Source organism: Malus domestica, chromosome 09, assembly GCF_042453785.1.
Source record: "Malus domestica chromosome 09, GDT2T_hap1".
Classification (NCBI taxonomy): domain Eukaryota; kingdom Viridiplantae; phylum Streptophyta; class Magnoliopsida; order Rosales; family Rosaceae; genus Malus; species Malus domestica.
In genome coordinates, this window is record NC_091669.1 from 1636618 (window position 1) to 1664046 (window position 27429).

General features: G+C 38.8%; 5 protein-coding genes across 6 annotated transcripts; 3 read left to right on the forward strand and 2 right to left on the reverse strand.

Moving 5' to 3' along the window:
- Positions 1-869: 869 nt before the first annotated feature.
- Positions 870-5165, forward strand: LOC103442220 (uncharacterized). Of its 2 annotated transcripts, none has more exons than XR_011571506.1 (17): positions 870-1200; positions 1296-1399; positions 1501-1609; positions 1710-1774; positions 2149-2187; positions 2449-2545; positions 2663-2759; positions 2847-2910; positions 2980-3056; positions 3152-3230; positions 3493-3572; positions 3808-3892; positions 3979-4047; positions 4123-4190; positions 4279-4327; positions 4425-4913; positions 5010-5165. XR_011571506.1 is itself a non-coding variant. In XM_070805422.1 (17 exons), the coding sequence occupies exons 1-17, from the start codon at positions 1134-1136 to the stop codon at positions 5026-5028; spliced, it is 1554 nt and encodes a 517-aa protein (XP_070661523.1). In that variant the 5' UTR covers positions 870-1133; the 3' UTR covers positions 5029-5165. The 2 variants fall into 2 exon arrangements, 1 of the variants encoding a protein (XP_070661523.1); XM_070805422.1 differs by having other exon boundaries at positions 4425-4810.
- A 639-nt stretch (positions 5166-5804) lies between these two features.
- On the reverse strand, positions 5805-8812 carry LOC103442219 (mitogen-activated protein kinase kinase 3). The gene is made up of 9 exons (XM_008380986.4): positions 8481-8812; positions 8127-8375; positions 7687-7905; positions 7461-7598; positions 7185-7352; positions 6971-7084; positions 6781-6888; positions 6436-6527; positions 5805-6336 (listed from the first exon to the last, which is right to left on the reverse strand). Exons 1-9 carry the CDS (start codon positions 8589-8591, stop codon positions 5976-5978), a joined length of 1560 nt encoding a protein of 519 aa, XP_008379208.2. The 5' UTR covers positions 8592-8812; the 3' UTR covers positions 5805-5975.
- A 2736-nt stretch (positions 8813-11548) lies between these two features.
- Positions 11549-12389, forward strand: LOC103442218 (oleosin Cor a 12). The gene has a single exon (XM_017334269.3). The coding sequence runs from the start codon at positions 11632-11634 to the stop codon at positions 12163-12165; it is 534 nt and encodes a 177-aa protein (XP_017189758.2). The 5' UTR covers positions 11549-11631; the 3' UTR covers positions 12166-12389.
- An 819-nt stretch (positions 12390-13208) lies between these two features.
- On the reverse strand, positions 13209-16912 carry LOC103429119 (protein ANTHESIS POMOTING FACTOR 1). Its single transcript, XM_029107720.2, has 10 exons — positions 16738-16912; positions 16373-16473; positions 15477-15586; positions 15323-15389; positions 14985-15084; positions 14764-14880; positions 14542-14679; positions 14370-14451; positions 14240-14289; positions 13209-13542 (listed from the first exon to the last, which is right to left on the reverse strand). Exons 1-10 carry the CDS (start codon positions 16810-16812, stop codon positions 13366-13368), a joined length of 1017 nt encoding a protein of 338 aa, XP_028963553.1. The 5' UTR covers positions 16813-16912; the 3' UTR covers positions 13209-13365.
- A 64-nt stretch (positions 16913-16976) lies between these two features.
- Positions 16977-27264, forward strand: LOC103442217 (protein RST1). Its single transcript, XM_008380984.4, has 25 exons — positions 16977-17471; positions 17734-18015; positions 18144-18227; positions 18377-18653; positions 19003-19253; positions 19466-19643; positions 19844-20031; positions 20153-20253; positions 20338-20413; positions 20492-20623; positions 20704-20785; positions 21002-21074; positions 21390-21558; positions 21743-21873; positions 21973-22064; positions 22412-22503; positions 22589-22804; positions 22904-22981; positions 23088-23270; positions 23470-24366; positions 24463-24759; positions 24904-25560; positions 25876-26026; positions 26164-26282; positions 26442-27264. The coding sequence occupies exons 1-25, from the start codon at positions 17079-17081 to the stop codon at positions 26805-26807; spliced, it is 5565 nt and encodes a 1854-aa protein (XP_008379206.2). The 5' UTR covers positions 16977-17078; the 3' UTR covers positions 26808-27264.
- The last annotated feature ends 165 nt before the right edge of the window (positions 27265-27429 follow it).

Consider the following 27429-nt stretch of genomic DNA (forward strand, 5'->3'; position numbering starts at 1 on the left):
TAGGTGCACATTTAATGGGTCCATACGAAAAGAGTTTTGCTCTTTGGACATTTTCTTTTCAAAATCGATAACAAATATGACACATAAATAATATACTTTGATTTTTTTTCTTCGCAAATTATACTTTGAAAAATTGAATATTCTTCTAACATCGTCAATTTAAATAAATTTTATATGAACAAATGAATGATTTTTGCTTATTGTTATTTTGTGAATTTAAAGTCCATTTACTAAAGAGGAAAAATAATAGAAAGCAAAATAGCCTTAAAAAGAAAGAGAAAATTTTAGCAATGATCCCTAAATTTTAGGTCAATTAGACTTTTGGTCCTTGAATTAGAAGTTTGTATGTATAGATTCTTAACTTGTTATAATGTGAAGGGTCCTTTTGACTAACTCACAAAATTTTAATCTAAGGATCAAAGCTCTAATTAAGGACTATATTTTAGGAGCAAATATTCACGAATTTTTAGTATAAGGATCAAAACTTCAATTGTGTCACATTCTCGTCTGGACCCCTACCACATCCTGGGCTTAACTACACCGTAGCACGATATTATCCGTTTTGTACCCCGACCACGCCCTCACGGTTTTGTTTTTGAGAACTCACACTAGAACTTCCTAGTGGATCACCCATCATTGGATTGCTCTTGTGCGAACTCGCTTAACTTCGAAGTTCGGATGGAACCTGAAGCCAGTGAGCTCCTAAAATGTCTCATGCTAGGTAAAGATGAGAGTATATATATAAAGCTTACATAATTCACTCTCTTGGATGATGTGGAATATAACAAATTGAGTTAAAATTTAAAAACTGTTGCTCCAATTATCTAAAAAATGAAAAATAAAAGGTAAAACAAGGGTGGGGGAATTGGAAAGGAAGAGAAAATAGAAGGGGAAAACCGGCAAACGTCAGCCCCGCTTTGGCGCCAGCTGATATTCGCCAAACTTTCAGCAATTAAACATCAAATTCATTTCCCGCCAAACTTCACTCGCGCCAACTCCCTAAAAATACATGAACAAAAAGAAGATGAAGAAGAAGAAAACCCTTTATTCTCCGCCAAACATCCCTCCTCCGCAGCTCCGCCGTCTGCTGCTTTTCACGATTCTTCAATCCAATTTACGGTCTTAGGGTTTCGATGGAGATCTCAAAGCCCCAATCGTTCTTCCAAGACATCAGAGCTCGAGAGCTTCAAGGATTCAGAGGTTCTCTCTCTCTCTCTCTCTTCCTAAATCTACACTTATTAGCAATCAATTTGATAGCGCATCTCATGGTAACTAAACGCTGCGTTTTTTCCCAGCTCGGAAGCGGCCGTGCATCAATGCCCTGGCATCAGATTACTACGAAGTCGGCGCCATCGCTGCAGAGCACAACGGCCCTCCGATGGCGATCTCGTTTGGCAAGGTAAACAAATATGTTCCTCTTCGCCTTTTTGAATCGTGAATTAAATTTTTGGAACTAATCAAAATCGTGTTTTTCATTATATCATTTTAATTTCGGTGCAGACTTGGAAAAGCTCGCACACAGTCGCCATGTCCGACGAGGATGGGTACTTGAGCCTGTTTGATACACGTCGCAAGTTCTCCGCATCTGCATCTCACCAAGAAAACGCAGGTTGATTACTTGGAGATCGAATCGATAGATATAAATTGTTGATTGCTATGGTTTGTGTTGTATGGTGAGTAAATTGATTGTTTGGGTTTATTGTTTTCAGATAAAACGAGGGTTTGCGATTGGGTTGCGCATCAAAACACTGTGTTCGATATCTGTTGGATTAAGGTATAATCCGTAAATTTTCTCTCTAATTTTGATTTATTATCTCAATAATCTTCAATTGTAATAGATATTTGTGTACGCTACACACAATAGTTTATCGAATGGCGGAATGGGGAAGCCTGAAATTCTTGAGGAGTAGAATTTTACATGTCAACTATTAGAAATTGGGAAGTGATATTACTGTTAATTTGTTGACCGGAAAAACATGATGTTGCTGTTAATCTATAACTAGCTATCAAAAGGGCAAGTCCTTTTGTTAATTATTATCGGTGTTAATTTAGTAGATGGGTTAAAAAATCGGAGAACAAAATTTAAGATTGCAAAGTTTTCATCTTTTTAGTGCTAATGTGTTTTTTGCAATATAAATGTTTTTGCAGGATGACACTCAAATTATGACAGCTTCTGGCGATCAGACTGTAAGTGATTAAGTTCTAGTCCAGCTTGCTTACTTGATGATTTTACAATCATAGCAAACTTTCATTTCGGAAAGGGAATTGGATTGAACTTTTTAGGATTAAACTCTTACTGCAATGTGCTACATAACTCAGATAAATAAAGTTATGAAAGTTGATATAACTTGTAAGGAAAGTTGCATTTAAGTAGTTCTCGTTTCATATCACAGCTACTTTAGTTTCTTAAAGATTGTGTTTTCCTTGGCCTTTTCTATTTTCTCCCAGATCAAGGCATGGGATATTCAGGAAAAGAAATGTACTGCATTACTGATGGGGCACACAGGAAGTGTGAAATCTCTATGTCCTCATCCAACTAATCCCGGTAGGTTTATATTTTTATCTGAATTTGGGTTTTTGTACGTTTATTTGCTTGTGATATATTTGTGTTATGACTAATGGGAAATACAACTAATTTGAACTATTGCTTCTCATCTGACAGAGATTATTGTCTCTGGTTCGAGAGATGGCTCCTTTGCTCTTTGGGATATGAGATGTAATTCAAACTCTACAAATATGCAGGGGGAGCTTTCTATACGGTAAACAACTTCTTGTAAAGTATATTTTCATTGTCGAGATAAGTTTGATTTTATTTTCTAATTCTAACCTTTAATAATTTCTTGCAGCTCAGCTGCCGTGGTTACAGGGGCTCATATTTTTCCACGGGCAAAACGTGTAAGGCGCAGAAAGGTACGTTTCTGATAATGGTTCTTCTTATAAATTATTATGTACTCTTCATTCAGACTTCAGCTTTTACAGGCTGTTTCCATGAGCATCACATCAGTTCTTTATCTTAAGGATGAGGTCTCCATTGCTACTGCCGGAGCTGTGGACAGGTATATAGGGACATTGAAATGATACAGCATAATGGAACGCAAAATTTCCTTGTCAAATGCATATCATACTAATGTAATCCTATGGTTCGTTTCAGCATTGTCAAGTTTTGGGATACCAGAAGTTTGAAAAATGTTGTCACACAGACATGCCCTCAACCGGAGTCAACTGAGAAGGTATGTCTGGCACTCTGACGGTACTAATTTTCTACTGGTTAAGTGTCTTATGTAAATTAATCTGTGAAGAATGCATATATTTTTTCTGTACACCTTGATGATATCAGGATCATTTCTGGTTTATGGTTTCGTATATTATAATGATTGAAAACCCGAAACAAAATTAAAACAGCCAAAGGCTCATGACAGTTTAGCAGAAAGCATGCAACAAGTGGTTGGATTATTTGATGGTCTTGATAGCTAGCAATTCTCTTATTTTCAGGAAAGACGATTACATGGTATAACTAGCTTATCCCAAGATCTAAATGGAGTGTTTCTTTCAGCTTCATGCATGGATAACAGGTACCTTTTTCTCTATTAGCACATCTTTATCTATTGTAAACTGAACTGGCTACTCGAAAGAATATTATCTGAAATTTGATGCCTTGAAATTCAGCACATATCCCTGTACCATACAACCATCACCTTGGTTGTTCCTAGCATAAGAAACTAATATTTCTTTCAAGTCTTGTAAAAACTATCAATTTTTCAACCTTTTTTCAACCTATAACACTCTTCTTTTCCTATCTTTTGTCAGCATTTATTTGTATAATGTACTTCAGCTACAAAAGGGTGCTATGCAAACGTTCACTGGATGCCAGATTGAAACTTTTTTTGTTAAGGTAAACATTGCTGTTGATAAGTGCACTAGTCCAGTTTGTGCGATTTCCCGCCTACTTACACTTTTGTTTCAAACATGTAATTGCAGTCAGTTATTAGTCCTGATGCTGCTCACATACTCAGTGGCTCTAGCGATGGAAATGCCTATATTTGGCAGGTAAGGTATCATTTTTAAAGCGCTACTTGATACTGCTCTTGGATCGAGAATGACTTTATCAGTAATGTCAACCAGGTAAACAAGCCTCAGGAAGACCCCATTATATTGAAAGGCCACGACAGGGAAGTTACTGCAGTGGATTGGTATGTATCCTATTCTATTCCTACCCTAATGCTGCTGGTTTTCAATATTTCTTGACAAATGATTGAACCATTTTTCAACTTCGAATAGGTCCCAGTTTGAGGTCGGGAAGATTGCAACTTCATCAGATGATTTTACGGTATGCAAGATTGTACATTAATCAATTTTCACAAGTACATGCTATTTTCTAAAACATATTAAATTCGACCCTTCACTCGTATTTTTCATCTTGACAGGTTCGCATTTGGAACTCTCAGAATAGTTGCTCCCCAAGCACAAGCTCACCGTCTACCATTCGAAGGAGAGTCATGGCAATCCCAAGTGCAGAGTGTAGAAAGCTTCTGATGAGTGAATCAACAAAGCATACCTCAAAGGATTCCGGAAATCTGTGTCCGTCAGATGAAGGATTAGACAAAACTAACTCACTCAACCCGATTAGTATGCCTAACATGAGTACTCCCCCGTCTCAGAAGAAACAATCTACGTCGGATCCTGACTTTAGCAAAACCTTGGAGAAGACCCCCGAAGCTGCATTGGACAGCCCGTCTTCTGTTCTGCACCCTCCCTCCTCTCTAAAAAGGAAAACAATTCGTGATTACTTTGGAGTACCTCCCTTGAACTTGTAGGACTTGGGTTTATTGTACAAACTGCTGACATTGTTTCCGAGTCTACTACTTCAGAACTGGATGGATCAAGATCAACCCCATTTTCGGATCATTTCAATCGTAAGTACAAAAATTTCGATGACGCTTTGTTTCCTCGAAATCTCATTCTTTGTTTCAAAGTTTAATTTTTTTTTTTTCTGGATTGATTTTGTGCAGGTTTCAATGTTGTATGTAAAGCGTATACAGAAGGATCTTTTTGATGAAAATCGCTCCGGTCGCCTTGTATTTTTGTGCCACAAGCAACTGGGGGTGATTCAAAATACAGTTTTAGACGCTTACTGAACAAATCTGATGAGTTCTTTTTCATTACAATCTAATCCTGATTAAGGAGAGGCGATTTGAATTTAGTTAAAGTAAATTAACGGGAAATATGAACACACGATTTTTTCCCGGGAGGAATCCCTTCGTTTCGATGTTTTTGGAAGGGTAGCCCCCTTAGCAAATTACAAAAATAAAATTTGAAATCGTTTGACAATTATTTTATTTTTTGTTTGCATATTTCCGAAATTAAAAATTTGTTTGGTAACTGAAAATTGAAGGCTAAATATTTTTTATTTTTTAGTACATCGATGTTTTTATATTAAGATAAGAGAAAGTTCGGTTTAGTCATATAATGGATAACTTAATTTGGTATTGAATTCGTTATTCAAGATATTTGAATCTAAGATTTCTTACTTAGTGAAAGTTTTTTCCTGAAATCTCTTTTCTCTATTCCTTTTACTCAGCCTTTCATAATATCATCTTTTCATCGGCGTATCTGTAGGTCATTAATTCAAATGTCCCAAAAACATGCTAACCAAACCATGGGATTCTACCCCGGCACCAGGGCGATGGGACCTGGCGAGGTGGTGGTGGGTGGTGTGTTACTGGAGTGTGGTGGTGGTTGACGGCAGTGGTAGGGTGATGGGTTGGTGGCATAGGGGAAGACCAAAATATGTTGTTGGATATAAGTTACAAATAACAGGGATAACTATGAATATTATGGACAATTGACTACAAGTATGTTAAATGTTACATAGCAAGTCTGCTCACGAGAGCTTTTGGCCGTAAATCGAATTTATCTTCGACATCGCATCACACACTGATAACTTATTCCGACACTAAAACCGGATCATCCACTTTTTACTGCTTAATGTAAAGTTCTTGTTCAGCTATGGAGTAGCAACCAATTAAGTTGCTCGGCTCCATGATGAACTGCTCCTGAAACGTACCCATTCGCTTACTCGAAATATCAATGGGAAGATCTTTGATGCTTGGCAAGCCCTCCACTTGTACGCCATCTCCACAGATAAGGAACTGATTCCCAACGATGAATGATCCCGACACCCTAATCGCTACTCCATCCTGACCGTGAGCGCGACACTGAAGCTTTTCTACAACGTGCACAAGTCTTTCTGGAGGCCAGTCACCAGCTAGTGTACTCCGGATACTTGATAGAGTTGCAAAGATATCATTTGGGCCGACATGTTGCTTTCCTGAGAAACTAAAAAAGATAATAGAACTCAACGACTCATAGTGAATCCAAAGAGTTCAACATCCATATCAATTAGATGCTGGAAATTCTCGTAGCACTGTTCACTACCTGAATACTGAATCTTCATTATATAACGTCCTTGTATGTTGCCATTGCTCATCAGGTCCATCAAAGAGTAGGTAGAAATGTATCGTAAGCATCTGGTAAAAAAAATAGATGAATAGCAGTAGATCACAAGCATGATTAGTGGTAGGTTCCAAGCCATTACAAATTCTAAACTGACTTTGCATATAAATTAAATATCTCGAGGACCAAAAAAAAAAAAAAGAATTGAATAACGTGAACTGTCACATATTTGACTCAAAAATTAGAGATTAGATTTAGACTTAGCATTTTTAAGCGGTTTTATGTACTTCTGTTGGTCTAACGATAATGCAAGTGTCAAGTACTCACATCTGCCAAGTCCTTCATCCTTTGTGTTGGATCAAATACGCTTCGGACAAATGCTGCTAAGTCAACTTGGGAATCCTCGTACTTTGTGATGAAGGGGTGTGAAAGTAGCTGCAGAAGAAGAATACTAGTTAAACAATGTTGATGTCAAGCTACCATCTCCCAGATTGAAATCTGTAGTTAATATGATCACCTGCTCTGCTGTTGGCCTAGCATCTGGATCCTTTTGCAAGCAGGCTTCAATAAACGAGCAAAACTCTGGTGAAAATTTGTGTTTTGAAGGTGTAGGTGATGGATCATCCAAGATCTGCCATAGATCTCAGAACTTTAGTATCAAAACAACGGTGAATGTAGGCAATGGAAAGCATATGAATGCAGCATAAGATTGACAAATATAATCACGTCACCTGCAGCATAAGATTGACAGGTCCTTCAGTAGCTGTATACGGGAATTCTCCAGTACCACACTCAAAGAGAGCAAGACCAAGGCTCCAAATATCAGCTGGATAAGAATAATTCTCATTTCGAATTCGCTCAGGTGACATGTATGTGACCGTCCCAACAAATGTCGCACACTGGTCATTACATTGTTAGATTTGTTAACACCGAAATACCACTTTTAACATCTATGCGTCAAATGCAACTTTAAACCAAAGTACAAAGATGCAACAAGTATCACGAACCATTGCCATTGAATTCTCTAAGCCAGCACTTATACCAAAATCTGTTATTTTTGGCTCACCCTTGAGATTCACAAGCAAATTGGCGGGCTTTATGTCTCTGTGGACTAGATGCCTAACTCCGTGCAAGTAGCTCAGTCCCTTCCACATTGAAAACATGATAATAAGAAGCTTAAACACCATGCAAATGTACAAAAATCTAGCTGAAACCGAGTGCGCATATGCTTACATGTAGAAGCTTTTGAAACATAGAAGAAAGTAGGGGTTCAGGTATTCTTTTCTGCAATCTTAGGACATCCGCCAACGATCCTCCATCCATATACTCCAAAGCTATGCTTATTTGTCCAGAATCCGGCGTATAAAATGCGCCGTGAAATTCTACAAGACCTTGGTAACAAGGTGCTTCGCATAGTGTTCGTATCTCAGTAAGCAGCTGTTGCCTTTTCTCCTATCATGCAACAAACAACACTCTAATTCAATTTCCACACTCAAAATTTGCTGGGGTTTTCGCACCATTTGTATTTGGATCACTAATCACTAGCATAAAGCTCCTAAATTTGGAATTTACACAGGGAAAATCAAAATACTTACAACTAATCAATAACATAATCCCAATTTCTACTGTACAAAACATAAACAGAATTTATCCGAAAAGGCGGAAAATGATACCTTCTCGAAAATGTTGATCTTCTTGAGAGCTAGAATCCGATGAGTGGGAATGTGGATAGCTCTCTGCACAACACTGCTGGCGCCGCTGCCGATTGCCCCAAACACCCTCATCTCCCGCGAGGCGCACCGGTAGGTCTTCTCGGCGCTGTCGTCCACCGCCAAGGTCGTGCATTTCTGCAATCCGAGTTCGTTGATGTTGTACACGCCGTACGATCTGCTCAGCAAGTTCACCGTTCCACTGTCCGATAGCTTCACCACAAAACCCAGAATCAAATTTCCACAATTTCCAGAAACCCAAAATTCAAAATTCAAACTTTGATCATTCGGATTGCAGAAAAAAGCAAAAGTGCTTACAGTGTAGGAATCGCAAGGGTCGAGCTCCAAGGAAGGGCCTCCGGCGGAGAAGCCCTTTTCGGCGTCGAACAAAGGAGTGAGCTTTTTTCTAAGTTCTTCTAATCCAGCCATTTGGGGATGATGGGTTGATCAAATTTTGGTACGATTTGCTTTGTATTTGGTGATTTGAATTTATGTACGTTGATGTTCGGGTCGTTCATCTTCGTCCTTCGAATCGAAAGGGAAACCTCCACTTGGATTCTAACGCCGTTAGGTTCCTGCGGATTTCCCAGATGGACATGGATCCGGATAGGATCCCTCCGGATGCAATTGTCCTAGGATCAATGAATCTGGACCATTAAAATTTGATCTAACTGTTAAAGTTATTATAACTTTTAAAGTAGTCCTTGTTTGTAGCCGTTGGATTAAATTTCAATGGTCCAAATGCATTGATCCCTAGGATCAGGACAATTGAATCCGAAGAGGATCCATGTCCATCCCAGATTCCAATTAACAAAGGGAAATTATATTCACACACCCCAAATTACTTCTCCTACACCCTTTTAATTTTTTAATATTTTTCTATCAATTGTTAGTGGTGTGTAGAAAATATTAAAAAATTAAAAAGTTGTGAGAGAAGTAATTGGGGTGTGTGAATATAATCTCTCTTAACAAAACAAAATAATGTTTTAAAAGGATTTTCTTTTTTAATTCTCGAATATTATTCCTAATATTATTACAAGTATTTTTATTATATGTGACTTAGGTTGGTTCTTTTTTTTTTCTTAAAAAATGGTAAGTTATGGCTTCGCCATAACAATATATTTGTTTGGAAACAAGAATGAGTGTCAAAGATATTTTTACTTTTACCATCGTGTAATTTGTCAACTCTAAAAATCAAATTATAACATGCCGTGTAAAATATCAAAATGGAAAAATATTGTCTTTCGTATTTACTCAGCAATTTTTTTTTGTTAAAGTAGTTACATGGCAAAGTACATAGGATCCACGAATGCGTAATTGAATGCCACATGAGTTAAATTAAAATTGAATTGAAAGATGTGTGTGTGTTTTTTTTTCTTTTCTGCTTTTAACATATAAGCTTTTGATAACATGACAATCAAAGAATTATCAACCATTGAAAGATGTGTGTGAACACGAAATTTTCCTGAAACGAAAGAGACAAGAACAACGTGCACAAACAAATATTTGTATTTGATGATTTTAGGTTACAATCTCTCTCTATTTTGATCCTCTGATTCGATCTTCGTAAGGTGTTGATTTGTGGATGTTTCGTTGATCCAAGGGCCGTCGAGGCTTGATTTTGGATGAACTGTTGGAAGTTTCTTCAAAGGCCGTGGGCTTGATCTTTGAAGGTGGATTTGAGCGAATCTTCAAGGAGCCGTTGAGGCTTGATCTTGAGGATGAGTGTTTCTTCAAGGGCCGTTGAGGCTTGATCTTGAATAACGGTATGAGCGGATCTTCAAGGGGCTTTTGGGCTTGATCTTGAAGAACAGTGATGAACGGATCTTCAAGGGCTTTTGGGCTTGATCTTGAAGAACATTAATGAACGGATCTTCAAGGGGTTTTTGGGCTTGATCTTGAAGAACGGTGGCTTATTGATCCAAGGGCCGTCGGGGTTTGATCTTGGAAGAACTATGAATGAAGAACGAAGAACACTTTCTTCAAGGGTCGTCGGGGCCTGATCTTGAATTGGTGGATGATTGTTGATCCAAAGGGCCGTTGGGGCTTGATCTTGGAAGAACGAAGAACGAAGAACGAAGAACGAATAACACTTTCTTCAAGGGCCGTCGGGGCTTGATCTTGAATTGGTGGATGATTGTTGATCCAAGGGTCGTCGGGGTTTGATCTTGGAAGAACGATGAACGATGAACGAAGAACGAAGAACACTTTCTTCAAGGGCCGTCGGGGCTTGATCTTGAATTGATGGATGATTGTTGATCCAAAGGGCCGTTTGGGCTTGATCTTAGGATGAACGATGAACGAAAAACGAAGAACGAAGAGAGCTTTCTTGATTCTTCGGGAACCTGGATGCTTGAGAGCTTAGGAGTTTCAGAGCTTCAGAGCTTGCTTAATGATTTTTTGGTTCTTCCCAAATGAATGAATTAGCCTTATATTTATAGAAATTTCCAAGGCCTAATTTTGAATATAATATTCCCGATGAAATAAGTCGTTTCTGCCAGGTGTTGACACGTGTCCTGTTTGATGACTTTTTTCAACTCATTTCAATTTTTCGTCGAGTCACACGTTACGTGTAAAATTTATGTAATACATGAGCGTTGAAATTTTGATTTATCGATCAACATTTATTTACCGAAATTTCGATGTCTACAATGTGTTTAATCTAACTATTACTCTACTGGCTCTCATTTCCGAACGAACAGGAAGACAAAATTAATTAGAGAATAACTGATATATAGACGAGTTAATTTATATGTATTTTATGCTCTACTTAAAGCAGTTCCATGTGAATTTTTTGTATTTTTTTTTTGCATGTCAACATTAGATTTAGATTCGCATTTCTTTTCTTATGAGTTGAATTATTTTTTGTTGGAAATTTATCAGTGGAAAACATGAAATTGATTTTGCATTTCTCCATTCAAAAAATAAGGTAAAAATAAAAAACAATTCGGTGCACATAGCAAAAGCACAGACAAACTCCAGAGAGTAACGCCCGTTCATAAAACAGCAGGCAAGGCAACAAAACAAAGTGGCAGAACCGAACGTCATTGAGAAATTTGTTAATGTACTGAAAACACAATTTAGTATATTAAGTATAACAACATAATAGTTGAAATTTTTTTATTTCAAATGTCTAACTACTTATATTATGATTCTTAATGTACTCAGTCGTATTCTCGAAACACTGATTGTGGCAACAAATATTCCCAGAGTGTCATCTTAACGTTTCGAATTAATTTTTTTCTCAGTAAATATATATTTTTGGTTTTTCTAATTTCCCAAAACTTGCACTGAAACTTGTTCCACATGCAAAGCCCCAACTCACCCTCACACCTTACGTGTCACCGCCTCCTCCTCCTATAAAACCACCATCTCGCCACCTCCTCTTCCTCCATCTCTATCCTTCCACAACAATTCTCCGAGCTCGATCTCACTCTAAAACTCTCTCTCTCTCAAACTATCTTCATCAATGGCAGACCGTCCTCAGCCACACCATATCCAAGTTCGCCCCGCCCAGCCGCGCTACGGCGAGCACGAGTACGGTGAACATGGTGGCCGCTTTGGAGGCATAAAGGGGCAACAACAAAGCGATGGCCCCTCGACCGGGCAAGTTATTGCAGTGATAACCGGCCTTCCAGTCGGTGGAACCCTACTGGGGCTTGCTGGTCTCACTTTCATGGGGACCATCATTGGTGCTCTCCTTGCCACCCCGCTCTTCATCATCTTCAGCCCGGTTCTTGTCCCTGCTCTCTTCGTCATCGGGCTTGCTGTCACCGGATTTCTGACCTCCGGGGCTTTCGGGCTGACCGGGCTGTCGTCGCTGTCGTGGATCGCCAACTACCTCAGGAGGTCATCGGTGGTGCCTGAGGCCCTGGACGAGGCGAAGAGGCGCGCTGCGGAAATGGGGGAGTACGTGGGGCAGAAGACCAAGGAGGTTGGCCAGGACATCCAGAGTAAGTCCCATGAAACAAAGAGGCAATCCGGACATACTGAAAGTCGTTGAAGGGAAGGGAATGCAAGATTTGAAGAGGTTTTCGACTCTTACGAACGACGTTGTTTGTGTACGAAAATGGAAGGGGAAATAATGTTGTAAAACCTCTATGTGTGGTTTTTTCTGTAGTTTGATGTACGTAGCTGGGTAACTGTAGACTGGCAGTTCTTGCTTTTGTGTGCGAGTTTACATTGCAGTTGTTTATCGTATGGTCTTCAATCTATTGCAATTATCCATTTGTGTAAAGTCTCTCTCTCTCTCTCCCTAATTTCCGGTATCACGACGATGGATCAACCCGATTTCCGAGCTAAAAGGATTTCACACCATATAAATAAAGAGAATCAATAACTCTGAGAAATTTTTAGTTGTGATAGGAATTTTATGTAAGTAGTAGAAAATTTTAATTTTTAAGTTATTAATTCTTTAACACACATATTCTATCATTTATACAAGAACACGTGATATACCGTCGTATACCGTCTCGTGTGACGATCACATTGAAAAATCTCTCCAATAATTCATCTGAAATCACAATTAAATGGCAACTTCAACCCAACAAGTTTCCGTTTTGTGGCGGTCGGGAGAACATTATTATACAGACTCGAACTTGAAAGATTACAAAGGAGTAGCCGCTTTCATAGAGGTTTTAGGATTCGAATGCGTAACTTTTCACACAAAAAAGGTTGCGACTGTCGGGGAAACATCCATAATACGTCGTTTGTGACGGTGGAAAACACCAATAGTACGCACCCTCTTTGCAAAAAGGTGACTTTTCTTGACTTTTCGGTTACAAGGGCTCCATTCAATCACAAGAGAGATTTTTCAGTACACCATGTGTCTCTATATAAATGGTGGGTTATATGTGTTTAAAGGTTAATATTTTCCACCACTTGCATAAAACACGTGATGTATCATCCGTGTTCCCGTCACAACTAAAAATTTTCCGATATAAATGGTGGGTTATATGTGTTTAAAGGTTAATATTTTCCACCACTTGCATAAAACACGTGATGTATCATCCGTGTTCCCGTCACAACTAAAAATTTTCCGAGCAAGAAACCACAATTAAGAAGTTTTATTGGTAATGTACTAATGTCACATTAAAATTTAAACCCATTACAACATGCTAGACTATACCCTTATCCTACAAAACAATACAAAATTTGATAAGTTATCGGATCGGTTCCGGTGATATGGCAAACCAAGGGGTTCTCACTGAGAAGGATGCTCGGGATCGGCAGCACCAGCTTCGGTCTCCATGTGAGTAGGCTCGTTTGCTTCATTAGGTATCCAAAACGTGAGAACGCTCGATGCAGCGGCAAACATGGCTCTGCGAGGAGCCCACTTCAAGCATGACGGAACTCCGATGTGACTGTCCCAGCATGCCACCTGGAGAAATACCAATTGATAAGAGTCAATATTCGATAACTTTTATCTCACAATTGTTCGATTTAAACCGACTCCTCTCATATGGTTTCATCACGTATGGTGTTTTTTAGAAATTCAGGCAGCTAAAATACTGGTGGGTTTCGGGAATAAATCGCGAAATGCTATGCAATTTGAAGGTTCGTTTGAAAGTGTTTATAAAATAACTAAAACGCTTTTAAAGAAAATGTTTTTGGGTTCCACAAGCATTTAAAGTGCTTCCTGCAAGAAGTAGGAGTTATGTGATTTTTGTAGAAAACACTTCAAGTGTTTTTCCATCACTTGCATTTTTATTAAAGATTGGTTCTAAAAAAATTTACACAAAAAAAACGCTTTAAGCCATTTTAAAAGCTAAGTTCCAAATGAGTTCTGAGATACTTGCGAAACACTATGCAAGTCGATAACAACTAAAAGGGCTGAAAGGGTAGTAGTAGTACTGTAGTACTGATGATATTAGGACACAATCAGATAAGCAATTGAAATGCTTAATGCTTTTAGTCTAACACCCTATAGTTCTTTAGAGAAGAGGTGTGCGAGAGAGGCAGGGGGGAGCAATAGGGATGGTCTGACGGTCATATTCTATAAAACAGATAAGTTAACAGTTCTCGTGAACTAGCATCTAAAACCTTCATCGTGAGCAAATTTATAAACAAATTGATACCTCATTTCGGTTGTTGATGCTCCAGGCGTGCAAATTTCCGTCTCCAGAGCCTATGACATTGAGTGAAAAGTTAACAACCGGGACATGGATAAGATGCCACATTGTAACCATCAGCGGAAAAATACTATACCTGACACCACATACTGGCCATCTGGGGTAAAAGTTGCCTCGATAATTACATTCGGAGAGGGTTCCACGCTGTACCCACAACGCTGCACAGGGTAAAGTTTTGAACTGTTATGCATATCATTATCGTAACACGCCTATGGGAAGTATAAGACAATCTAAACACAAAAGTGCACCTTCTCCCCTCCATATGCATCAAGAACATAGATATTGTTGTTTGTGGTTGTCAATAGCATTGATTTGCCATCGTTGCTAAATTTGATATCACAAACTTCAGCAGTATCTCCACCAACTAAAAAGGTGTCAAATGGACCCTAATTAGGAAAATTTTAGTTAAATTCATGATATGAAAAGTCATAATGGTGGCAATAGAAATTCAGTATTTCATAGGTTATAACCTTGTCATAGGAGCGTGAGTCAAACAATTTGATCGCACCCCCTTCCATTGCCACGGCAAAAACAAGACCTTGCTGGTCATAGGCAACTGTAGGCCTACCACGCATATGTAAAATTCCCTATAAGCATGAATTGCAAAGTTGTCTTAGAACTGCGTCTCAAGTTATCTAGAATACTTTTCCAAATTTAGCCTACATGTAATGTATTGAAACCAAAAACCTACTTGGCAGGCGTTTACACGGAGATCCCATATTCTGACGGTGTGGTCCAACGAACCAGACATGAAGCTATCATTCACTGGAGACATACAGAGGGAGACAATCCTACAGAAGCAAGTAATATCATATGTAATGTAATGTAATGTATTTCCAAATTTACTTTTTGATGTCTCCTTTTGAATCGGTCATCTTCTGACGTGATATTCAGTAAAACGTACAGATCCTAGTGCCTTAAATAGACAATTAAAGATAACAAGCATTTCTATATGATAAACAGATGACAAGTATTCCAAATTAACCTTATGCTTATTGTTAAAGTACTAAAAGTTCAAAGGATCCAAACCTCTCTTTATGTCCTTTGAAGTAGCGAAGGCATCGATTATCATACATTGACAGATACCGCAGTGATTCTGGTAGAGAAACAGACAGAATCATTAAGAAAGTAATTCCCCAGAAATTAGGAGTTAAATAATGAATGAAAAGTTATAAAAAGTGACCTCCAGTGGTATCCAGATTGTATTTTGAAGAGCATATAACAGAACTTGGGTGATGGGTAAAGCATATACGATCTGCACCATGTTTCTTATGAAATGTAGTCTTTATCAACCTGAAGTTCATGATAAAAACTTAAATTTCAGATACAGGAATCAATTCGAAACTAGACAAGCACTTAATTACTGGTTAATTGTCCCCTACAAAGGAGGACACCCAAGCCCGAATAAGCAAAAAACATGCTCAAATGTTTAAGATCCCAATGAAGTCTCGCAACAACAAAACATGGCATAGAACAAGCTTAGATACCACATATCGTTGATAACAGCAGTATAGCACAGCAAAGCAATTAACCAGTCATGCAGACCAACATTCAACTCCAAGCAAACGAATACATAAATCGTCAATGAACAACAATAGGATCCAATTTAACAACATAAAACTGTCTTGAGCAAATATTCCAACGTACAACAAAAGCATCAATAGCTCAAATAAGGGAACATGGTATACTATGCAAACTTCATCCAATGCTAAGGAGACTCTCAAAAGTCGGACTCTGCATGGACCCTCTACCACCTCACAGTTTAATGTCAATTCCCATGCCAACATTATAGAACACTGTGCCAAAACTATGAGGCGGCAGGGACTCCATGGACTCTCCTTAGCGCGTGCGCGCGCACACACACATACATACATACATATACATATATATTATATACATATATACATACATACATACATATACATATACATATACATATACATATACATATACATATTTATTATATATGTACATACATACATATATATACATATACATATATATTATATATGTACATATTTGTACATCTATAATCGATTTCTTGCAACATAAACATCTATCTGGTAAGAGTTAACTCACTTAGCAGTTGCAATGTCATAGAGTCGAACTGAATCATCCTCGCTAGCAGTAACTAGTAAATCGTCCTTTCGATGAAAATCAAGCGAATTTATCTTCCCACCCTGAAAATCGATACACACTCTCTGTCAAAACCTATACTTTTAGACTTTACTTAAAAAAAAAAAATTTGAATTAAAATACAAAAAATAAAAAACCTGAATTCTTCAACGTTTTCCTTTAATTAAAGATTAATCACAACATTACACCCTAATCTAAACCAAATCAGCACCCCCAAGTAATTTTTCCGGTTATGCAGAAAATTCAAGATTATGATAACTGATCGAAGAACGAATTAGGCATGTAAAAAGGGGGGAAGGGGAGCTTACGAAGTCCGAGAAAACGGCGCCAATGGCCATGCTGCGCACCGTTTCGTCGTCGAGCTCTGTCATCGACGTCTTCATCCTTGCGACTGCAGGCTATGGAGTCTCACGAGCCACTAAATTTACCAAGGGAAAGAGAGTTCATCTGTCCGTTGTCGGGTTTATAAACGGGTCAGGATATTTCAAACCCGAATGTTTATGTGGACCTGGACGTTATAAATGGGCCCGGATAATTTGGGTTAAGCGAGGGTGCTTTGGGCCCAATTGCATGCGACGTCGTTTAACTTAAGGCATTCCCCTCCCTGAAACGGTCACTTCCCCGCGCTCTCTCTCCTCTCTCTCTCTCAATGGACTGGTACACTCCACTGCTGGAGAAGACGCGGGTTCCCCAACCGTCGCTCCAGAAATACGCCGTGATCTCAATCTTCTCGAAGCTCCGATCCGCCCCGAAGTATGTAGACTCCGACTCCGAACCCGGAAGAGAAGCCATTTCGCAGTGCCTCCACTCCACCTCCCCCGCCGTCGTCGACCAATCGGTTCGCGAGCTATGCAGCCTCGTGACAGACTCCAAAATTGATATTTCCCGCGGGTTTCTTGAGCTCCAGTCCGCGCTCGAAGGGTCGGCCCCGAAATTCGTCGACCTTTTCGTCAAAGGTTTGGGCTTTTTGGTTCGGTTAGGGTTTCAGAGGAGCAATGGCAAGCAGTCGTTTAGTACAACGGAGACTCATCCGTTTATTAAGGTAGAAGGAAATTAATGGTTTTTTTACCGCGTTTGGTTGAAAAGAATTAACTTTTAGCTTCATACTTTGCGGCATGAATTTTGGAATTTAACGGTTTAGTGTAATTTGAATTCAGCTCTGGTTTAATGGGAAAGTTGAGGCAACCAAACACAGTCTTATTGTTTGAATGTTTTGGTTGTGTTGATTTTTTTTGAATTTTATAGAAATGCTGGTAAGTGAGTGATGGAGTTGGAATCTTGATGATGGTTTTAATGGTTGACAGGTTCTGTCCTGCCGATCAGATGCCGAGTCGGAACTTGTGCAGCAGGTTTTGCTGTTTGTGGCAAAGAATAAGCAGTTGGGAATGGTGGAAATATGTGACTTCTTAAGACCCTTTTTGAATTATTCAATCTTAAGGATACCTTTTTCAGAGACTTCGTCGTCGTTTGCAAGGCATCTAATATCGTCAATGGCCTCTCTTTGTTGCTCAATTCCTCTTGAGGCACTGCCTGTCTTGAAAATGCTGGCAGACTGTCTCGTACTTGTTCCACACAATAATTCAGAAGTAAGTATACTTGCTACGTGTATTATGGTATATATTGGTTTCTTCTGCTTTTATTGGAGATCGGTGGAGGCGGTTGACTGTTTCCCCTTGGCTTGATGCTAATTGGGTTAATTCTTGAAAATTTTCAGGATTTTAGGAATTTCATATATTTTGTGGAATGTATGGTCGATGCATATACAGTGGTTCTGAGGAATTTGGCTGGAACTGGATCGGTATATTCTTAGCTTTCTAATTGTGTGGTTTGATCATTCTTTTGTTTTTCTTTTTGTGTGTGTGTGTGTGTGTGTCTTGGTTGATCATTTCCTTTCTCTTTTCCTATATAGTTAAAGATTAAGATCTTTTTTCCTGTTCTTGTTGGCAGCTGATCGCTGAGGCTCATTACTGTGGTTTGGAACTGCTTGAGAAAATTCTTTTAATTTCTTCAGCTGGCCACATGTACTATGGTTTGATTGAGCCCGTAGTTGAAATGTCCAAGAACTTATTGATTGCCCAGAAAGATATTGGGTTGCCTTATGTGCCTAAATTATCATCAGCTATGCTTACGCTGTTTATTGTCCTCGTTCAGTCAGAGCTTGAGCATGAACAACTTTCTACATTGAAACTTCTCCACTTTCTGTTGAAGTGGAAGTATGGGGACGGTAAGCTTTAATTTTTTTTCTTGAAACTTTGATAGTCTCTACGTTTTTGCAGTTTTTTATAGGTCTTGGTGTCTCTAATAATCTATTAGGAATTGTTACCCAGCTTATCTTACTGTCTCTGTCATTTGGTACTGATTGAGCAAGATCTGTATACTTATATTTATGCTTTGCTTCTTGAATGACTTCACATTGACTAGGATCTCACTTTTATTTATATATTTATTTGTTTTGTAATAAAAAAGAAATGAAATCAATGTTCATTTTGGTTTGTTGTATTCTTAATTGGATTCAATTCCCATATTCAATGTTTTCTACTTTTTGCTTATATGAATTTTACTCCCTCTTGTAGAATACGTCGTTCACAAAACTTCATGTGCTGTGAGCGAGGAGCTTTTATTTATATTCCCTGTCATTAGCCTACTGTCCTCTCCTTCTAAGTACGTCAAAGGAGCAGCAACAGATGTGCTTGTCGTGTTACAAAAGCTCTTAGTAACAGTTATGATAGCACCAAAGGATAAACCAGCAGAAGAAGCAGGATATCCATCTCTAAGCACACCTGGATCTATTGTTTTTAGAACCTTACAGCGTCTATGGTTTCAGGTGTATTTTCATTTTCTCTCTCATTATTGGACTTCTTTTCTTTGTTGAAGTAAGGGGTTGTAATTTTCTTCCAAATCAAAGTATCCTTTAATATTTATCTTATAGTCTTCGTAACCCCTTCTTAAAATAAGAAAGAAAATACTTTTTGTCCACATCGTATGTAGATTGAAATTATTATTAAAGTTCTAACAGAAAACTGCAACTCTTTTCAGGATCCTTCACTGTCGAGTTTCTTCTTAAATTTTGCTTCTAGTGGTAGAACTGATGGCAAAGAGATTTATGATGTATCAAGATCTTGGACATCTCAATTACAAGAGTACACTTTATGGATTGTTGACAGACGAAAGTCCTCCCTACCTCTCTCCCAGTCTCAAGAGAGATTCGTTACTGGTAAATACTTAGGAGGCACCTTCATTTCCTGAATTTTATTTTATTTTTAAATTATAAATGGGGAAGAGAAAGAAAAAGAGGGGGGTGGGAGGGGGGGGGGGGTTGGAACTTGGGACCTCTTCCAACTTTGGTGCATTTGTCTTAATAATTACTTTCCATTTGCATCATATTCATGTTTTCCCCACTATTCGTTCTTGTAGGAATGCCCTTGTTACTCTGTGCGGTCGCTGGTGTTTTAGTGATGCATCAGTTACTTGGGAGTACTGCTCTAGATTCGTTGACTGCCATTGCTACTATCGATCCTAAAGTGGGACCTCAACTTTTGCTGGCTATCCTATTTTACAATAACATATTCACTAGAAAAGATATAAGTTGCTATGGTATGTTGGTGAGTTTTCATTTCATATCCTGGATTCCTTATGTCTTATTAGAATAGGCACACATGCTTTTCTATGTGGCTCTCTCTTTCTCAATTTTTCCGTAACTACTTTATTGAACTGTTGCTGCAGCCCAAACTTTTGACAATGCTTCCAGCACTTGCTTCACATTCTATGATGATTCCACTTGTTGTTCAGACTATCTTGCCAATGCTTCAGAAGGATGCTAAACCGTATGTACTATGTACCGTTCTGGAGAATTTTTCTTATTTATTAATCATTTTAATTTTGTTTGAAATCCTTCATTTGATGTTCAGAACTTTGTATGCGACAGCCATCCGTTTACTTTGCCAGACTTGGGAGACCAATGACCGTGCCTTTGGGAGTTTGCAGGTGAGATTTTACTTTTTTATTTCCCATTTTCTATTGCTGAGTTGTTCTCATGTTTTGCATTTTTCTTCACAACATTAGGGAGTGTTGCTTCCAAAGGAGTTCGCTGAATTAAAGTCTGAGAGAGATACATGCATCAGTATGGCCGCATCAATACGGGATGTTTGCAGAAAAAATCCTGATAGGGGTGTGGACCTCATCCTGTCTGTTTCGGTATGTTTCTCTAAATGCTTTTTTTTCTCTCTCTATGCATTCAGTTCTAAGGTGTTTCCTGGTTGTCCTGGAATCTACAGGCTTGCATTGAGAACAAAGATCCTATAATTCAAGCTCTTGGTTTTCAAAGTCTTGCCCACCTTTGTGAAGCTGACGTAATCGGTAATTCTGTTGTCTGTTAACTTGTTTATTTCTGTTCTTGAACTAATAAATTTGACTGATCCCTGCAAATATATTTTCCTGGGCAAGACCAATTTAAAAGTTCTTGTGGCAATAAGATTCACATTTTAAATTTCAGGGACTAGCAAGAGATATTGGCTAAAGTCCTGGGGCATTAGTGAAATTTACCCCATTTTAAACTATTTTTCTCTTGTTCAGATTTTTATACAGCCTGGGACGTCATCGCAAAGCATGTTCTGGATTACCATGCACACTCAGTTCTTGCTCATAGGTAAGCATACGTATAGAGAGTGCTACTTTAGATTGTGCGTCTGCTTGACAATAGCATAAAGTACTTCCTTGTTGCTAGAACTACCTTTTTTCCCCCAGAAAGTTAAGGCTGGATGTTGAGTTCAACTCCTAGAGGGAGTCCCTCTTGTTTTTCAATCTAGATGAAAATGACTTGTACATACCTGAGTGTTGCTCATAGGTTATTGTTCTTTCAGTTCTGCTTTTTTATTTTTGCGGATACAAGGTTAAATAGTCTTTCTATTATCTCTTGAAATGTAAATATACTTATAGCCCTTTAATTTCTGCTTGATGGCAGCGTTTGCCTTCTTCTGAGGTGGGGTTCATTGGATGCTGAAGCACATCCTGAAGTCTCAAAGAATGTCTTGCAAATCCTGTGGAGTGTTAGCTTGTATGCTCACCCTGGTCTGGAGTCACAATGGGAAAAGGCAAGGGCTTCTTCCTTAGAGGCGTTAGCACAATATGAGGTAAGTTTTCTGAATGGATGCAACCTATATATTGACCTTGTCCCAGTTCTGATGACCAGGTTATCATAAATCTTGTAATTTTTTTACTTTGTTGGCAACTTATATAATACCAGCATTTTTTTATTTATTTTATTTTTGGCATAGCCCTTACAGTTTTTTCTTTATGTTATGCAATTCATCCTAGATATCACATATTGAACAAAACATTCAAGATTTCAAGAACAGGAGCATGGAGTTGCTTTTCTCTGAAGCAAATATTACTGTACTCAGGGCCTTAGAAGAACTTCAAGTCAAGATCATAACTTACGAGCACCTGTAAGCAATACATTTTCTCTAGTCCTACCGTTTTCCAAGTTCTTTGTTTAATCTGTCACTTCCATTTAAGTGCTGAGAATCTTTTCTTATATTCTTTAGTACAAGGCGAAGATTAGTTAAGGAGAAAAGAGTTTTAGGAAGTAAGATCGAGAAGCTACTGGATGTGTTTCCACAGGTGATCTTTTCTTCAGGTATCAAGGGATCGGTTTCTTAATATGTGTTTTTGTAAAGAGAAGCTGGTGGACATATACAGACAATTTGCACGCACGAGTCCTGGTTACTTTTTCTTTTATTGTTCAGTAATGAGAAGGTCAAACTTACTTTAATCCATAGTTTTTTTTGGATAAGTTTTGGATGGAAGGTTGTGTTATAAGAAAATGCAACATGATTACTTGTGTTCATTAAATCCATGTCATTAACTTATTGTTGATGGTGATTTATCAAACTTAATTATTTTGATGTGCTCTTGTTATTTTTTACTAGCATAGCATATTTCAATCCTTCTCTTGAGTCTGAGCATATGACATTACATTTGCAGGAAAAAAAAGTGACGCTAGAGAGCTACCTGGTGCAGCCCTGCTATGTCTTTCCTTTACTCCTAAAGATGTAAACACCGTAGGGACGTCAAGGGTAAGATAATATCGCCCATAGACAATTATCACCCATATTCTTCTCTTAACTGTACTTCAAATCTCCATTATTATTGTGTGTATAGGGATTCCGAGATACACATGCTGGATATGAGAAGGCATTGGTGGAACTAGCTTCATCCATTCAGCTTTCAAGAAATATTTTTGTTGCCCTTATTTCACTGCAATCTTGGAAGTCCTTTGTGCGGCGTTGGCTGAGGGCAGACATCTCATCCTTTGATACTAAAGTCTCCTCTGTTGTCTTGGATAAAACTGCTAAAGCTGCTAGTGACATTCTGAAGGTTCACTGGCTTGTTTTGCTTTATGTTCACAGCATTTACCCTCTAGTTATTTGAGCCTGTGTTGAATTTTCTTTCTTTTTTGCGTTATCTTATGTCCAGAGTATGATAAAAGCAGCAGAAGAGGCTATTCCTAGATCTGCTGAAAACATTGCACTGGCTGTTGGGGCACTTTGTGCGGTAAGAGCAGGTCTCTCTTGGTTGAATTTTATAGTTATTATGCCTCTTTACTATGTCTCAATGCTTTGCTTGGCCTCAAGTTTTGCCTATGTTTGCTGTTTGTTAGGTCTTGCCTCCATCTGCTCATACTGTTAAATCAGCTGCCTCAAAATTTCTGTTGAAGTGGTTGGTCCAGCCTGAACATGAACACCGCAGATGGTCTGCTGCAATATCTCTTGGATTGATCTCAAGTTGCCTACATGTAACTGATCATAAGCAAAAGTTTGAGAATATCACTGGACTTGTTGAGGTTTGTAAGTTCTGTTTGATGCTATTCTCGTTTCTTTCCTTTTGCTTTTTTGTTTTTTGTTTAATTTGGTGTTGATCTCCTGCCTATGAATTACCAGAGATCAGAAAAATAATCTTGATAGTTACCTTGATAAATAGGCATTGGAATAGTTTTGTGAGAATATCTGCATGTTTTTTTTACTGTTAGTGCATGATTTCAGGTTATGTGTAGAAGCAATAGCACCCTCGTCAGAGGAGCATGTGGGGTTGCCTTGGGTTTTTCTTGCCAAGATCTTCTTACCAGGGTTGATGCTGCTGATAAATCTGACGTGGACAAAGAAACAGGCAAGGTGTCGGAAACAGACTTGCTTGGTATGATAGTTAAGGCGTTATCATTGATGATAGGTCAGCTCACTCAGTTGCAATCTGATGTTTTGGAAAGTCTGTCTGAATATTTCCCACCTAGCACATTTGGCATAGATGTGAATGTAACTTCTGAACTGTCACATGAGAATTCTGATGACTTTCTCGAAGATATCTGGGGTGTTGCTGGGCTTGTTCTTGGTTTGGCGAGTTCTGTTGGTGCAGTGTACAGGGCTGGGGCACATGATGCTGTTCTCAAGATAAAGGGCTTAATCGTTTCATGGATTCCACATATGACTACTCTGGTTCAAGGGTCTGGGTCTTGCTCTCAGGGTTCTGAGATAGTCTTATCAGTAGGGTCCTGTCTTGCACTTCCGATTGTGGTGGAGTTATGCCAAAGAGTAGAACTGATGGATGATAATGAAGTGCATCATTTAGTGAATGGCTATAAGGAGTTAATTTCTGAATTAGTGTCTGTCAAAAAATCTGGGACCTTCTATCAAAGCTTAGTGATGTCATCTTGCGTAGGAGCTGGAAACCTCCTAGCCTGCGCACTAAACGGAGGGTTGCACTTTATTGAAGTTGAACATGTAAAAGATCTACTGGAATTGTTCAAAAAATGCTATTCAAATCCTTATCCTCCTTTAGTCCATTTGGGTGGGATGCTTGGACTTGTTAATGCTATGGGAGCAGGTGCTGGGGTCCTGTTTGACATGCAGCCTCCAACCTCAGTGCAGACAGCTTACGACCACAAGGTATTTATATTTGTCTATTCTAAGAAAATGTATTCCTATTTGTTGTTTGGTTTTTCTGATTCACGTGTAAAAAATATTTTTGGTTGTGCTGAACAGGAATCTTGCTATCTCATGGGTCCTCTACTTTCAAGTCCTACTTGTGAGCAGTATTTGACATCGTTGATGCAGGATATATTTCTTGTTGCACAGAGTTCTGATGACCATCAATTGCAACAATATGCTGCATGGGCAGTTTCGTTTCTTCGAAAACATTTGTTCTCCAAGAAAGTTGTCAATGTTGACAATAGTCTCAATACTGATGCAGGTGGTTCAAAATCTGTTTCCGAAAGTTTTGCAGATGACAGTTCAGTTTTGAAGCTTTCTTCATGGCTGATGCTTCTCACTTCTAGTGGGGTACATCTCTTGCTACTTGTTTTGCACAAGTGTACTTTTTTCTTTCTTTTTCGGCCGATGAATACTTGAGACAAACTGACATCAGGTATTTCATTGTTGATGCTACTATGGGTCTTTTCTGATATATTGAATTATTGCGTTCAGACAGGTAATGCTCCTCATGTTTGCACAGTAGCAACTGTGATAAGGTGCCTTTCACAAGCCCCTAGGCTGCCAACCTTGGATTGGGGTGCTATCATCAGACGCTGCATGAGATACGAGGCTCAGGTTGCTGAGTTGTTTCCAACAGACTTATCTCTTGAAAAGGGATCCCTCAGGGAGGAATGTGTAAAGTTCTCATTGGTTCATGCAAATAAGTTCGATCCACTTCTAAGTTTCCTTGATGAGCTGTCTGACTTGTCCAGATTCAGAACACTTGAGTTAAAGCTGCAATCTTGTCTTCTCGATCATCTTGTAGATCTCATCAAAGTATTCTCAGGTTCCAGGCTTGAGAAAGTGTTTGATGATGTCTGTAGCTACTTCTCTTCGGTTAATTCATATCAATCATATGACACCAATGAGACAAGCTTATTACGGATTTCATGCTGGAAGGGTATCTATCGGTGTTTAAATGAGGCTTCTCTTGATTCTATAGAGTACATATCCCACATAGAGAAGTGCATGGAGGTGCTCTTTTCCTTGATGCCTATGACGCAGTTGGCTGACACAGTAGGAGTAGGTCAGTGGCATTCTGTAGAGTGGTCGGAAGCAGTCAGATGCTTTGGCAAGGCTCGGAAAAGTTGGTTGTTGAAGTTCCTGCTGGTATGCTTATAACCATATACTTCCTGAATCCTAATACATGTTTATATTGATATGCAGTTAGGGAAGCAACTGTTATTCTAGCTTGCTGCTTGTAGAATATGCTGATAATCAAAATGAGTCGCATCTTGCAACCTTCAGAAAATCCAATGATATTTTTTCTGTTGCTATTCAAGCTCAGTAGTTTAATCTAGAAAGTTATTGTGCTCTCTCGCTATGTTGGCTTCATTATATCGAAAGCCATTAAGATACGAAAGTTTTAATTGAACCTGCTTCCGCACACATGTTCAAAGTCATTTAATTGCATTGACCTTACAGGTTACCCAGGAGGACTTGCAGCAAAGAGATGAACGGATTATTGAAGTTCTGAAAAAGATTCAAACCAAAGCTAAGCTCGTTAGAGTTGGCTCCATCCCACTGACTGAGCTGGGAAGGCTAAAGCCTTGGATATTGAACACTCCATCAAATGGTTCGGATTTTTTTAATTCTCCTTTCATTTTTGAAAACTGTAATATGATTAGTTTCTCTACGTAAGGGTTAATCAACATAAGAAAATGGATATAGTCCGAAAGGTTTACTCAAGCAATTTTGATAACCTATATGCAGGTATGTGGGATGTGCTCGTTGAAGTTGTAGCAGCTTTGCAACATGCAGATGGAAGTGTCAAAAGACAGTGGCTTGTTGATGCAGTTGAAATCAGCTGTGTATCGAGTTATCCATCCACGGTAAGTCATGAGCTTTAATTCCCTTTGTTGATATTGAGAATTGCATTCACTCCCCTCCATTGAAGTTCATCTGGCTCTGATAATTAATAGCTATACGTACATGTTTGCCGTATCTAAATTTGTGGTCTCAATAAAAAATTGACCTTAATTCTTCGATAGGCGCTACAATTTCTTGGGTTGCTATCTGGTAGCTGGAGCAAATATATGCCGCTTCTGATTCTGGACCAACAGGCTGTGCTGAGTGATTTACCAGTCACACTTTCCTCCCTTCTCTCAGACTCTAGTTGGGCAGGAGTTGTAGAACTCGCCGTCCCTTCTCTTTTTGCATCGACAGAACGCATTTACAATTGGGCTACACATATCATGCGCGGTGAGGATATCCCGCCTGACATGCAAACTATCGACAAAAGTGAGAGTTCCATGGCTGTTTTCCTATCAAGAGTGATGCATGGTACCTGTGTATCTTTGAAGGATTGCCTGCCTCTCGAGAAGCAACTTAAGCTTGCAAATATGGCGGTTGCTTGACAGAAGTCCGACCAACGCTGAGTCTGTTAACCGTTGTGTGCAAGTCAATGAGAATTATCGGCATCTCATGTTTCTCTTTCTGAATCTCCGTCGGCATGCCTGTCATTTCCTTTATAGCAGAAGGGGGTGGAAAACTCCCTGATATCGACTATGGTGGTCTGTGGCGACTGAACGACTAATGTAATGGAATTGGAGTGTAATGTTGGAGAAATTTTTCAGCCTGCTGGAGACATGGTCTGATACACAAAGTGTCGTGATATAATTGCTTGGAAATTTTCTTTTTTAAGTTTTCTACCAATTGTATTGTTACACTTGTTGTACCACAGAAACACCGAAAAATCTCTCGTAATGTTGGTGGTTGCTTCCAAATGCCATGTTGAAGCTCAGGCTTCGTGTGATATGTTGTTTTGATCAGATATTTCTACATTTATACAAGTAATATTTTTTTTCTTCAAAATTATAGACCGTAAAGTGTGTGGGATAGTTGACGTGTGTCAGGCCAATTAGTCAAGTTCACCTTTTTACGTGAGCTCAAATCACCTTCTCCAAATTGAAAAAAAAAAGTCACTTTACAAGAATTTTGAACTTAAATAGAAAAGTGTCTGTACTAATAAAATTGTAA

What these genes read in the sequence shown, in the direction of transcription:
- LOC103429119 (XM_029107720.2), bottom strand. Translation starts at nt 16,812, where the DNA reads ATGAAGACGTCGATGACAGAGCTCGACGACGAAACGGTGCGCAGCATG. An exon ending in CAATCTGGATACCACTGGAG is followed by an intron (nt 15,390 to 15,476) that starts GTCACTTTTTAT and finishes TTTCTCTACCAG; the next exon opens with AATCACTGCGGTATCTGTCA. An exon ending in TCCGTGTAAACGCCTGCCAA is followed by an intron (nt 14,881 to 14,984) that starts GTAGGTTTTTGG and finishes TCATGCTTATAG; the next exon opens with GGAATTTTACATATGCGTGG.
- LOC103442220 (XM_070805422.1), top strand. Translation starts at nt 1,134, where the DNA reads ATGGAGATCTCAAAGCCCCAATCGTTCTTCCAAGACATCAGAGCTCGA. An exon ending in AACCGGAGTCAACTGAGAAG is followed by an intron (nt 3,231 to 3,492) that starts GTATGTCTGGCA and finishes TCTTATTTTCAG; the next exon opens with GAAAGACGATTACATGGTAT. An exon ending in GCTTCATGCATGGATAACAG is followed by an intron (nt 3,573 to 3,807) that starts GTACCTTTTTCT and finishes ATCTTTTGTCAG; the next exon opens with CATTTATTTGTATAATGTAC.
- LOC103442219 (XM_008380986.4), bottom strand. Translation starts at nt 8,591, where the DNA reads ATGGCTGGATTAGAAGAACTTAGAAAAAAGCTCACTCCTTTGTTCGAC. An exon ending in TGTTTCAAAAGCTTCTACAT is followed by an intron (nt 7,599 to 7,686) that starts GTAAGCATATGC and finishes TCAATGTGGAAG; the next exon opens with GGACTGAGCTACTTGCACGG. An exon ending in AATGAAGATTCAGTATTCAG is followed by an intron (nt 6,337 to 6,435) that starts GTAGTGAACAGT and finishes TATCTTTTTTAG; the next exon opens with TTTCTCAGGAAAGCAACATG.
- LOC103442217 (XM_008380984.4), top strand. Translation starts at nt 17,079, where the DNA reads ATGGACTGGTACACTCCACTGCTGGAGAAGACGCGGGTTCCCCAACCG. An exon ending in GAAGTGGAAGTATGGGGACG is followed by an intron (nt 18,654 to 19,002) that starts GTAAGCTTTAAT and finishes TCCCTCTTGTAG; the next exon opens with AATACGTCGTTCACAAAACT. An exon ending in GTGCCTTTGGGAGTTTGCAG is followed by an intron (nt 20,414 to 20,491) that starts GTGAGATTTTAC and finishes TCACAACATTAG; the next exon opens with GGAGTGTTGCTTCCAAAGGA.
- LOC103442218 (XM_017334269.3), top strand. Translation starts at nt 11,632, where the DNA reads ATGGCAGACCGTCCTCAGCCACACCATATCCAAGTTCGCCCCGCCCAG.